General features: G+C 46.3%; 1 protein-coding gene across 1 annotated transcript in view; it reads right to left on the reverse strand.

The window, feature by feature from the left end:
• Nucleotides 1–12,928, reverse strand: part of LOC122369000 — a 109,488-nt gene extending 96,560 nt beyond the window's left edge. The window contains exon 1 of the mRNA XM_043343354.1: nt 12,761–12,928. Coding sequence (XP_043199289.1) covers nt 12,761–12,874 — 114 coding nt within the window. The 5' untranslated portion in view covers nt 12,875–12,928. The remainder of the gene's footprint in view (nt 1–12,760) is intronic.
• Nucleotides 12,929–13,721: the final 793 nt, after the last annotated feature.

Raw genomic sequence — 13,721 nt, forward strand, 5'->3', positions numbered from 1 at the left:
AATCAATGTTTATTTTGGTACAGGCTTGATCCACTTCGCTCCTTGATCGAAATGAAAAACACCGTTCCAAAAGTCGCACATTGCGGCTAACGAGAGAAAATAAACTAAGAAATAAGTTGAAACATAAAGATAAACCTTTCTTGAATGTCACTTTGACACTTGTTAATCAGTGAATGCATCGTCCTTGCCTTTGCATATTTACTTTCACTGTTTCAGAATGAGCTATAATAATGACCCCGTTTCAATCAGTTTCTCATCAAAAAGCCCCCTTTTCCTTAATTTTCTAAGCACAAAAATATGACAACAATTTCGTTGCTAGGCAACAAACGCACAGTACCCCCCGGTCGCGACATGCCCCTTTCTGGTCAGGTCATGACATTGTCCTTAGGTCAAACTTATAAAATGCCTTTCGAGGTCAACTTTTAGTTCAATCGAGGCGTCTTGACGAGAGAAACGCGATAGGTATTGGTAAAATAAATATGGTGGCTTACTTGAGCCAAAAGGTTTTACTGAAAAATACAGAGGTGAATAAAACTCAAAAGCTGTCACCTACGCGATGTCTAGCTGTCGGCAATTTTTCACAAGTCATCTTGAAACAGAAGGTACCATTTTTTGCCGTTTTCTCACCACCTTTGAGGTCAAAAAGTAAATTTGAAAATGAGGCTAGAATGTTAGAAATAAACTGATCTTTCAAATTTCAGACTCTGGGCATCACAACGCATCACCATATTTCAATAGGTACCTACACAACAAAAAATAAATCACTATCACTAATCTTACCTATAGGTCTGATCGACTTCCTATAGCTCGTCCAGGCTTCCTGATCCAGTTCAATCAGAACTCACGAAAGGATTGTCAGTTGTCACTGATTCACTTGTCTTTGCTTCAGTAGTCAAGACCAATTATCAACGCTCCTACCAAGTTTCTAGGACCGATGGTCATGGACCTCGCACCAGTTGTGGCCCAGATGTGACGTCCCCCGTCCCCAGTCGCCCGGTCCCTCCCTACTCCGTCGGCGGCCAAGGCCGCGTCGGTCCCCGCCTCCGCTCAACCGGCGACGAGCGGGGACGAGCTGTCGCGCTGTCGCCGTTTTTCCTGCGTTGTCTATGGCGCTTCACAACGCACCGGCTGTCGCACCGGCGGGATTTTTCAGCCCCAGCTGTCTACAAAGAGACGACGCTTTTAAATTTTTGTGCCGTGGTTCATAGTGGTCTTCTATGGGAAGACAGCTCTGATTGTAGCGGAAACGGCCTAGTTATCTACTTTAAATGCATCAACTGAGATGCTCGAATCTGTCTGTTTATTCCTATGGCTGTCGCCTACGCACGCAGGCGAGTAGCAGGGTTTTTTCACCTCTGTGAAAAAACATCGTCACATAAAATGGCTTTTGAGTTTTTGCCCTTTTGGATGACAAATAATTTATGTTAGGTTATATTTGAGTGCAGCTTTCGGAAGAAAAAACGTTTAGAGACCTATCGAATACGCCTTTACGCGATTTGCTAGCTTTATTCGTTCCCGAGTTATGCGCCAACGTGTCAAAAAAAAGCTGAAATAGACAAAATTTGACCTTTGATGACCTCTGGTGACCTGAAGTTTGACCTGGCCTAAAAATGACTGAGTTCTTTTGTCATGATTTTTGACGCTCTAGCGAATGCTGCTTACCACGTGTCGCTACGTGGCCCAGGAGACCAGTTAGCGGGGCGAGGAGTTCATATATTTCGAGGCCCGGCGCGGCTGGCGTCAAGTACCGGCCCGGCGCGGGTTAATGCTCCATTGGCTTTTCATTTCCAAGAAATTCAAGTGAAGCAGCACTCCTTTACAGTATTTTCTTATTGCTTTTGCCTAAAACTATGTAGGTATTCCAATAATTACACGCATCTAGGTACTTTACAATTTCAATCCTAATTAAAAAAAAAACAATTTTCCTACAACAAATTAAAATCATGACATAGTTACGCGAAAACCCAGTAATCTACTTCTTTGACTAATGACTTGAGCTGTCAGTGGAAGGTATCTCTGTTGGTAATGGTAGCAAATAAACAAGCAAACAACGTACTCATGCTTATTTCACATCATTTTTTACTTAACCAGTATAGCGCCTTTTGGGGCGACTAACGGAGCGAGCGAGGGGGTGAGTCTTGCACGTGCGAAATTTCGAGGGGGTACTTCCAACTGACTTGTGCACGGCACCCTACTGACCGGTTTCTAGCGATGTGCCAAATTTGAGCACAATCGGCCCAGCCGTTCTCGAGATCTGGGAGCGGCACCCTGCACGTGCGCACGTGCAAAATGGGTCCCAACTGACTTGTGCACGGCACCCTACTAACTGGTCCCTAACCGTGTACCAAATTTGAGCGGCATCCGTCCAGCCGTTCTCGAGATCTGGAAACGACCCCTGCACGTGCGCACGTGCAGCAGCACCCCAACTCTGGCACATGGATATGCAGTGCCTAGTGGGTGCCTACCTACATGCCAACTTTCAGCGCAATCGGCCAAGTAGTTACCGAGATATTGCAACAATTACAAAACTGACACCCCTTCGTTTTGCACGTGGCACGTGCATAAGGGGTCACCTATATGCATCGGGAACAGTCCAATACTTGGTAGAAGGAATGAAGCTACCCTACAAAAATTACCGCGTGTAAATCGGTCAAGTGGTTGCTGAGATATAAGCCTCGCAAAAGCGTCCGCACGGCCGGCCGGCCGGCCGGCCGCTCATACTCAGAAATTTCCGTTAATCTAAGGAAAGACTTCGCTCGCTTCGCTCGCTCCGTAATTAAGGTATTTTGTTAGCTGTACCGGTGCCCCCAGATTCCTTTACTACTCAGGTTGGTTCACGGGAAATAAAGGCGCCTTGGTGACGTCATCATAGGAAATCCTTCACGTTCAAATGAATGGGTCATTTGAATTGCTGAATTTGGCTCGATATAGTCCTATTTTTTAGTTTCAGCCCCATTTATCGTAATGAGGCGAACTCATTGTCACATTGGTACAACTTTTGATGAAACATAATCCTTGTTTTTTCTTCTCCAGCTCGCTTGAAAGATGATGAAATTTGCATGCATGCCTATGGGTGAAGGGAGATTCTACCGCCGTGGTAACGTCACGGTAAAGGGATTCTGGAGTTCGTGAACGGGGGCTGGGTTGCCCCCCCCCCCCCGGAAAAAAACGTTTCCAACTTTGAAGGTCTATTTTCTCAAATTCTAATGCAAATAAAGTGCCCAAATTTTCAACAAGTTTCCTCCACTTCTTTGCCCATTGTTATGCTGAATAATAGCTGAATATAATAAATAAATTATGATGAATAATTATGCTGAATAATCATTACTGAATAATAATGAAATACAGTTGGAAACTGTAGCATTATTTTGAATCCAGCAATCTTATGTTTAACTAAGTGACATATTTTTGCTTTTTTGCCGATGTTGAACCATCATGATGATGGTTGGCTTAGAAGTACCGTGTCTAAAAAGAAAAGAAAAATAGGACACCTGAATGGAACCAGTACATGTGTTGTTATTTTAACCCGCGCCCCACTGGGGGGGGGGCTATTTATAGCCCCCCCCTCCCGTTTTTCTGCAATAACTTCCAAACCGCTTGACGGATCGACGCCAAACTTTCAGTACCTTCGGCTGCATCAATTTGACACCTTGTGTCAAAATTTGAACTTCGTAACTACCATAGGTCGGCCGAAAATGACGTCAGAGTGACGTCATGTTCGTCCGATTTCGACGCAAAACATTGAACCACGGCAATCGCTCCCAAGAGCTCAGTTTTTAAGCTAGATCCAATTTCTTTGCATGAAAGGACTCAGAATTGACCGCGCTACCAAACTGCTATCTCGGATTTTCAAAATTTTGAAAATTTCGAAAATCTTATATAATAATATTCAAAATTTATATTTTTGCATTTTTTTCAAAAAGTTTTTGACTTTTCGAAAAAACCGGAATATATGTGACAGAACGCATGATTATGACTAACTCTAGCAAGTTTTAGCTAAATATCTTCAAAAATGGCCAAGTTATACGCATTATTGCAAAAAATTCACAATTATTAATTTTTCAAATCAATTTTTCAGTACGTATTTGACATCGTACACCAATATAAATGGCACCATCGTGTTCCTGAGCTCAAACTGCATCCAATAGACACCTTTTTTGTTGAAAAATTTTAACTTCAAAATTTGACCTTTTTTGACCTGAAAGTGACCTGACCTAAGCTAAATTCGGCTCCAAATGACCTCGAATGACACAGACGACATCAAATTCGAAATCTATGGCCTAAATGGACCATAAAACATGTGTCACGTGACCGACGCATGATATAATATTTTCGTGACCTGTGATGACCTGACCCTGACCTGAAAATCAAAGTACAAGTTTGGTACCCTCAAGGTATCTAGAGCATCTGTTCACGAGTGTGGAAACCAAAAATGAGCCTGATCTGACTTGTAAGACGGCGGCCAGAGCCCAAAATGTGAACAAGCCAAAGTGCTAATAATTTTTATTTTGACCTGACCTGTGACGTCATCGGTGACCTCGAGGTCAATGAAATTAGGTTTCGCTCGACAGTTTTTCCGGGGCTATCAGATGCCGTTTGAATTTTGACGATCGGCCCAGTAGTTTCGGAGTTAGGAGGGGGGGCTATGAATAGCCCCCCCCCCCCCCCCAGTAGGGCGTGTTATACACAGACCCCAGTGGGGCGCGGGTTAAATATTTTGTCTACGTGAGCAAAAAAGCAATTTTTACATGGCATATTAGAAACACGAACGGCTCAAAAAGAGATTCACCGAATTGCATAAAATTCTCACTATTAACTGAAAATACATATGGCATTGACATATCCGAGGTTTCGATGTCGTATCTTTATCACTTTCCAAGAAATATTGCAGATTTAAAGTTGGAAACGTTTTTCTGGGCCACCGGTATGCTGAGATTTTCCCATACATGCAACATTGCACGTTTAAATCGAGAAAGCCAGGCATTAAAATGGCACGTGCATTATACTGCACTTTTGAAACATACGAAAAGTCAATGCTGATTGGTTTCCGAGACATGCAGGAAAATATGTTTTCCTGCACCTTTCGACGTTTTCCTGCACCCCTCGACGTTTTCCTGCACCTCTCAAATATATGACGTCATTATGAATGACGTCACATCTGACGTCATTATGAATGACGTCACATCATAAAGTTGAAGAGCATCATTTTGCTCCTTATAACTTCATTTTACCTATCATCGTCCATTTTATTTGATTGGCTTATGATATACCTACCTATATTGTGTTTGATGCAAGGATTTTATTATTTGTCATGAATAAAGTGAAACATCACCATATGAAACTTAAACTTTGACGCTATTTCGCAACAAACCATAGCCACGAAAGACTCAACAAGGTTCAAATTGGGGCGTTTTGGTTCCTCCAAAACATTGCAACGCTCCCATGGTACGCATGTATGGGAAATAGCTTCCTGCCCTGAGCTGGGAAAATTTAAAGGTGTCACCTCGTATTTTAATCGAAAGTACCTCGGGCCTACCGGCCCTCGGTACTTTCAATTAAAAAACTCGGTGACACCATTAAATTTTCCCAGCCCCGGGCAGGAATGTATTAACCCGACAGAACTGTCGAACCAGACAGAACTGACGAAATGCCCCAGCAACTTTGCTGGTGCCCCAGCAACTTTGCTGGGGTATTTCGTCACCCACCACTTGCCGGGGGGGGGGGGCGCTTAACGCCCCCCGCTAATAACCCCAGCGAGAGAACGCGACGAGACGCTTTTGATGAGTACCTACCTACTTTAAAGTTGAACTTCGAACTCACGGGTCGTGTCAAGGTCAGGTCAAACACTTGAAATCGGGCTTTCAGAAGCATGAACTTAAGAACCTGGTATTGTGCGTCTCTCGTCAAATCGACTTTGTGGTTTAGAGGTATACCGTATATATACACCGGGTATGTAGGTACCGGTATAGGTAGAGTATGAGGTGGGTATGCCAAACACCTCTTAACTTTTGCACCAGAGTTGTATTGGTATATGCTGCGTAGGTGAAGTGTTACAGGTAGTTACGTGCCTAGCTCTACCTACGCCGTTATGAACCTCTAAACTAAAAAATTGATTTAAAATTAAAATATTAAAAAGTGTTAGGAGTTTGCACAATGCTCAACGCTCAAGATAATCACATTTTTGCCATATCTGAGCCCTGAGACAGGTTCTTGCAGAAATGGCACTCCTCAGCTCTGAGCTTGGGCTGTGTATCCTCCATAGCTGTGGAGGGAAGGGGGGGGGGCGTATAAACGAGCATATGACCGGACATGCCCGCATCTTCTAAAAACACCCAACCAGCTAAAAATGCACCCCCTCCCGGCATGGCATTTGCGACGTAAACTAAGGAAGCAGTAGCCTCAGTTGCAGCCTGCATGCCTGTGTTGTGTAAAATTAGACTCAGGAATGCGACTTATCTTGCAGCACACCATTATATTAGTAAAAGGCAGAAATGAATGCCACCTAGCACAATGGCTAGCCATGTCAATTGTCAACTTACCCAGCTATTTTACAATTAGTCTAGTCCGTGAGATGTGTCTTCGAGGAATTAAGAAACGTTATCATGCATAGTCGTATGATCATCTTTTGCTTTTTTGAGAATCCATTAAGAAATGGTTTTGGTAGGAAAACGAGTTTAAGTCGAAGCCTGCAACGTTATCTATTTCATCAGCTTTTATTATAGATCCTTGCAGAACCTCAGTTTGATAAAAACTTTTCCCCCACATGTCTACGTAAATGCCTGAGGACGGAAAAGTTAAGGCGATAGTTCCTCACCTGCAGGGTTTTGTTAGCATTTGAGGCAAAAGTTAACTAAGTTTTTTTTTGTTGTAAAATTCATATTAACATAAAAACAGCATCAATACGTTCAGGCTTCAAGAGAGTTTTTTAATCCTTTTAAAATAGGTATATAGCTTGGCATGAGACTTCATTGTCTATTTGTTCCTTAAAAGTCAAGTCAATACGCTGTTCGGGATAAAATAGTTTTTAGAAGAGACTAGAGGGACAGCATTACGCGCAGCGTAATAAATCAATTTTCATTAAAATCGGCCCAGTAGCGGCCGAGTTATGGCCAGAATAAATTTGGCGTCTCCTCCTGGCCGGCGGTGCTCTGTTCCGGTATTCATTGCCAAAGGTCAGTGACCTTCCGGCTTTAATTTCACTCAGTTTTGCAGCGAAGAAACTGAGCCTATACGGCACGTGCCGTCTGCTCGGCGCCGGCCGCGGCCCAAAATCCCGCAAAGATGCGCCCGCCACGTGCAAACCACCGCACCCACCCCCACCAAAATTTAATACAACAAACAGATGCACGCGTCCGACTTAAGTCCAAAATTTCACCCCCGTAGCCCGCACCGTTCCGGAGCAATAGCCCGCCAAGCGTGACGGACGCGTTACATACGTACAGACATTTTGATTTTTATATAAGTAACTAGAGGGACAGCATTACGCGCAGCGTAATAAATCAATTTTCATTAAAATCGGCCCAGTAACGGCCGAGTTATTGCCAGAATAAATTTGGCGTCTCCTCCTGGCCGGCGGTGCTCTGTTCCGGTATTCATTGCCAAAGGTCAGTGACCTTCCGGCTCTGAGTTCACCCAGTTTGGCAAGCGAAGAAACTGAGCCTAATGCGCGTGCTCTCTGATCGGCGCCGGCCGCGGCCAAAATTCCGCAAAGATGCGCCCGCCACGTGCACACCGCTGCACGCACCCCTCCAAAATTTAATACAACAAACAGATGCACGCGCCCGACTTGTGTCGAAAATTTCACCCCCGTAGCCCGCACCGTTCCGGAGCAATAGCCCGCCAAGCGTGACTGACGCGTTACATACGGACGTTTTGATTTTTATATAAGTGAACTAGAGGGACAGCATTACGCGCAGCGTGATAAATCAATTTTCATTAAAATCGGCCCAGTAGCGGCCGAGTAATTGCAATAATAAATTTGGCGTCTCCTCTTGGCCGGCGGTGCTCTGTTCCGGTATTCATTGCCAAAGGTCAACGACCTGCCGGCTCTGATTTCGCTCAGTTTTGCAAGCGAAGAAACTGAGCCTACGGCACGTGCTCACTGCTCGGCGCCGGCCGCGGCCCAAAATCCCGCAAAGATTCGCCCGCCACGTGCAAACCGCCGATCGCACCCCCTCGAAAAGTTGATACGACAAACAGATGCACGCCTCTGACTTACGTCGAAAATTTCACCCCGGTAGCCCGCACCGTTCCACAGCAATAGCCCGCCAAGCGTGACGGACGCGTCACATACATACATACGGACGTTTTGATTTTTATATAAGTGAAAATACTGACGCTGCATAAAGAACAGCAATACCGAACAAATGATAATTTTGTGGATTTTAATTGCAAATTTGGTGTTGACTTCCTATGTTAGCTATATTGTCCTTTCCAGTTGGTATTCCGGTGAACGATGCAAATAATTAATGCGAATGTATATTTAGTATGTTGAAAGCACACCAAGTTTTTGCATAAACCTCATCACTGGTGTAGGCACTAACATCATTTTATGACCGGTAGTAGTACCTATATGTCGCAGAGCCTATTTTAAGGGAATTTGACTGGGGGGGGCAACCTGGAAAATTGTCTTTAATAATCCATTAACCCTCGCCCGTATTGGTGTTTCCAGTAGCGAGCGTATAGGGGGGGGGGGGGGTCCGTTGGACCCTCACCCTTGCCGTTTCGCCCCTGATCGAGCTAGAGCTTCGCGGAAAAAACGACCGTGTTGCCCTGATAAAAGGAAGCCGATTATACCCAATTTTAAGGTCCTAGGTCATCGGTTGACCTTCCAGGTCAGGTCATTGACCCAAAAGTCGGGAAAATCGGGACCTGTTAGAGCGTCGTAAAGAGTGGCTGCTATGGTTTTTCGGGGTGCTGATCACGAATATCATGTTAGTTATGATCATAGATGATGTCTTCATGCATTTAGGCCAGGTCAGGTCAGGTCAGGTCAACCAGTAAGGGTTTTGCCGGGTATTTGTAGTAGGTGGCAACCGCCTCTGACAGCTTCGTAACATGTTACGAAGGCACCAAAACTACTTCGTAAATGGTCAAATGGTTGCTTAATTCGAATTCAGCTCCAAAAACTAGCCTAGAAAGTAGAAACATATAAAACTCGAAAATGTGAACCGAGGTCATCAAAGGTAAATGATCTGACCTGACCTTCCGGTGATCTTGACACCCACCCTAATGCATGGGAGCTACATCATATCCCATGTTTGAACGTTTGAAACCACGAAAAGACTGCAAACGCGCGGCTAATGCGAGGCGACATACGCCGAATCGCGACCTCGGCCAAACATGGTGCCATGGTGCTAGGCCGCCGGTGCATCTGAAAGAACTGTGGTGCCCCTGACAAGCCTGAAGTTCCAACGACAGGCCCGTGGTGCCCCTGACAGGCCCATGATGCCTTTGCGAGGCCGGTGGTGTCCACGTGAGGCCGGTGGTGCCCCTGGGCCCTGACAGGACTGTGGTGCTCCTGACAAGCCTGGAGTGTCCCCGACAGGCACGTGGTGCCACTAACAGGCCCAAGGTGTCCCAGTCCCTGCGAGGCCGGTGGTGTCCCTGCCAGGCATGTGGTGTCCATACTAGGCCTCTGGTGCCCCTGACAGGTCCGTGGCGCCCTTGCTAGGCCTATGGTGCCTCTGGCAGGCCTATGGTGCCCCTGGCGGGCCTGTGGTGGTACCCCTGACAGGCCCAAGGTGGTGCCCCTGCGAGGCCGGTGGGGCCCCTGGCAGGTCTGTGGTGCCCCTGGCAGACCTATGGTGCTCTTGCTAGGTTGATGGTGCTCCCAACAGGCCTGTGGTGCCCCTGACAGGCCGGTGGTGCCCCTGGCAGGCCTGTGGTGTCCCCGGGCCCCAAGAGGGTGGGGGGTCATGACCCATATGACCCACCCTTAGATACACCACTGGTCATTACTTACAGACTGACTCATTTGACATCCATTGCAAAACAAGTCACAGTAGTTACGTAGTATGTTTGTCACCCTGTTCCTTTATGCCCATTTTTATAGTGGGCAAATCTCGACGACTAGGGGGGCAATTCTGTTGAGTGCGGGGGCATTTGCCCCCCCAGTTAACATGTTAAAATAGGCCCTGATATGTCGGAACAAATACCTATGCTTTCTATAAATCGTCTACCGTGTGCTTTAATCAGCTACCCATATTTGTACCGATAAATTAAATATATTTTTCGTGATCAACGTTCTGTGAAACGAAGTTTTGCTTGTTTTAAAACACATTTTTGTATTATGTTTTCTTTTTGCATAAATCAGTTTATTGCTAACATCATTATTCAACCTGTCATGCATAATCCATATTCCAGCTTCTAACCTTCGAGATACAGACACATAATTTGATAGCCTCCCCCCCTTCCTCTCCCGTTGCACACGCAGCCAAAGTGCCTGGGCATACCTACGCTTTGAACAGCGGTGATGTGTATTCGCGGAAGGTGCATGTGCACGTGAAGGTGCAATGCATGTCGCTCATTAATTACATGGTGTTTTGAGTGATTCTTGGTCGCAAGAGCCTCTAAAACCTTTCTCACAATGCTGCTTATCTGGTCTCCGCCCAGGTATGATTGATTTATTGAGCAGGTGCCGTTTATAACTGGTCTTATTAATTACCTACGTCCAAACGCAATGGCCAAGTATGCGCAACTTTGGTTGATAACATTATCGGTATGTCACTTCGAATCACGATTTTAAAACCCGCGCCCTGCTGGGGGGTTTACGGTGGGGTTTATTACGGTTTTACGCTGGGGGGGGGGGTCCGGGGTTAACTACGGTTTTTCGCGAATATCTCAAAAACGGCGGCGCTTCCCGCCGCCGTTTTTGGCACACCTTTTCATTCATCTTTTCTACATAGGTTGTGAAAATTTCAGACCCAGCTCACTTAACCCTCGCCCGCACATGCCATTTTCCCATCCTAGAACGCACATGGGGGGGGGGGGGGGGTGGTTGCCACCCCCCGCGCCATTTCGTTCCTGTTGGAGATAGAGCTTAGCAGTAAAGACCAAAAAGATTCTTTGGGAAGAGACGAATCCAATGATACCCAGTTTTACCTTCTCAGGTCAGTCATTGACCTTCCAGGTCAGGTCAAACTAAAAAATGTTGCTGTTTTGGGTCACCGTTGGATATCAAGTGCGCTGCTTATCAAATACCGATGACGATGCTGTTTTCTGGTGCCAAGCCAGCTAGAACCTCTTTGTCACACTATCCGACCAGAATTTTGCTGCTGAGGTCATTTCAGGTCAAGTTAGGTCAAGGTCAATTACATGTGTTTGTATGTCTGTGTGTGTCTGTGTGTATACTGATGTGTGCACCGATTGTTTTTGGGTCCATATCACATGAAATCATGATCTGTGAAGCTTTTACCAAAAATGCAGTCAAAAAACTTCACAAAAAGTAAATTCAGCTTGCCTAAAACGCAATTATTTTAGATGACCTAGGTTGACCTTGACCCTGATCTTGACCCCTGTACATCGTCGAACAACATGTTCCATGATAGGTGGGAGGTAAGACTGGCAAAAAAGGCCGAAATCAGGGTGTCAAAAGCTCACAAGGCCCATGGCAAACGCAAGATGTTGAGAATTGGCCATTTGGGTCATGACATGACCTGAAAAACAAGGTCATATCTCCGAAACCAAACATCACAGAAACTTGAAATTTTCAGTGGATATCAAGAAAGGATAGACGAGCAGCTATACGAAAAATCAGCCTTCTAGCTCTAAAAATGTTGTGCAGAGCAGAAAGACTGCCTGGGGGGGTGGCAACCACCCCCCCCCCATGTGCGGGCGAGGGTTAAGGTCAGGTCACCAGGTCAGGTCAAGTGACCTCACTACATAAAAAGTTTCAATGTTCATTAGACGCGTCTCGACGAGACAAACGCGATACCGGTAAAATCAGCGTCATACAAGCTTGGAGTCAAAAGTTATGATACAAAAACCGTTTCCGCAAAAACGCCAACTTTTGATAGTTTTTGCCTCTGGAGGCTAAACCATTGACCTTAGGTCAAATCTGAGAGCATTATTCATAATGACCTTTGAAAGAGCTATCGAATGCGATTTCCCGCAGCACTGCAGCTCTATTGGTTCCCGACTTACGTATATGTACCGATGTGTGAAAAGCTGTCAAAATCGGGAACAAAAGTTCGTAAAAATTTACCTTTGGTTACTTCCTCAAAAATTTCCTAGATAATTATGAAAGATCCTGTAGCAAGCTATATGTTGCTTTTTACTGCGTCTTTCTATAGCTTGCTTAGTTTCCGAGATGATCTGGTGTGGCCAAAAAGGCCCCCGCCATGGCAAAGCTGGCTGAGAGGCCCATTCGGGCGCGGGCTAAACAAAACATCCATAGTTTTGTCTTCCGTTGACTACATATTACTCTTCACGTCGATTTAGAGACAATATTTGGCTATTCAAGCAAATTGAGAAGGTCGTTGGTTTTACTGGGGACTGTCCCCAGTAACCCACAAGTTACTGGGGACCGGTCCCCAGTGGTGGTTACGCGCCTGTTCTTTTGGTAAATTTCTGGTAATGCCCGGTAATTCCTCGAGCTTTGCGGGGTGCATGGAAGTGCCCACCCCTTGCACGAAAGTGCCCCATACCCACAACCTCAAACCAACAAACATAACATCCAAAGGGCGGCAGGCAGTGATTGCATAATGCATAAGCTATTGCGTAAGGCCATTTGGCAATTGGCATGTGCCAGGCGGCTCACCTTTTGACAGGCCGGGTTCGGGAAGTTGACCTGCTGGGCGCAGTTGGCCATCCACGGCTCCGTGAAGAGCGCGTCCGGCTGAGCCGGCGCCCCAGGCGCTGCCTCTGCCCCCATCGCTGCTCTCGATCCCGTCCGTCACACCTGACCTGGCGTCCACCGCGCGGCTCCCCGGTTCGGCCGCAGCCAGCCGACAGCCCGGCCGAGTCGCCCGGGGCGCCGACCCGCCCCTCCCTCCCGAGGACGGTAACTGGGCGACGCTCAAACAATCACACCAACAGCGGCGGCCAGCGGCGCACCGACGACCGCTGGAGGGGGGGGGGGGGGGGAGGCGGTGTTGGGTAGCGACGGTGCATAGCCGTGACGACTTGCACCGAGTGCCGACTGAGCTTCAAAGCGGAACGGACGGCCGGCTACAATTCCATAAGTGCTGAAAAGCTATTAACATCCGCATTGCACAAATCGTGAAAGCCGGATAACAAGGAGATATATAAATATTATTGTTTTTTATTGCAACAAATGCCGTTTCACTTCATCAGCTTCGTTTATGTTATCGACTTTTTGATGTGCTGGCTGAGTCGCTGACAGTAGACGATTACTTGTTTGTTTATTTGTTAGGGCTTTAGGGCGCGCCAACCACAAAGACCATTTTGCGCCCGCATTTACGGTAGACGGTTGGATGACGTTAGGCGGACGGTTGAATGAGCGCTGGATGCTGCGAGTACAACGATGTTTATTTGACAAGGACCGACCGGTTCAATGTCCGCTCCAGAGAGTCACCTGCACAGCTGTCATAATCAAGTGTCAAAGCTAGTTTGCCCATGTCAAGCTCTGCAACAATCAAAGCTCCAAAGCCAAAACGGTGCCTACTGCATATCTGTCTAGGCGCTACCCGTACAAAATCAGCTCAACACTCGTAGTTCAGGGTTTCAGTTGATAAGGTAAGTAAAGTGAAAGTTGAGAC

Source organism: Amphibalanus amphitrite, unplaced genomic scaffold, assembly GCF_019059575.1.
Source record: "Amphibalanus amphitrite isolate SeventyFive unplaced genomic scaffold, NRLGWU_Aamphi_draft 000997F_arrow, whole genome shotgun sequence".
Classification (NCBI taxonomy): Eukaryota; Metazoa; Arthropoda; class Thecostraca; order Balanomorpha; family Balanidae; genus Amphibalanus; species Amphibalanus amphitrite.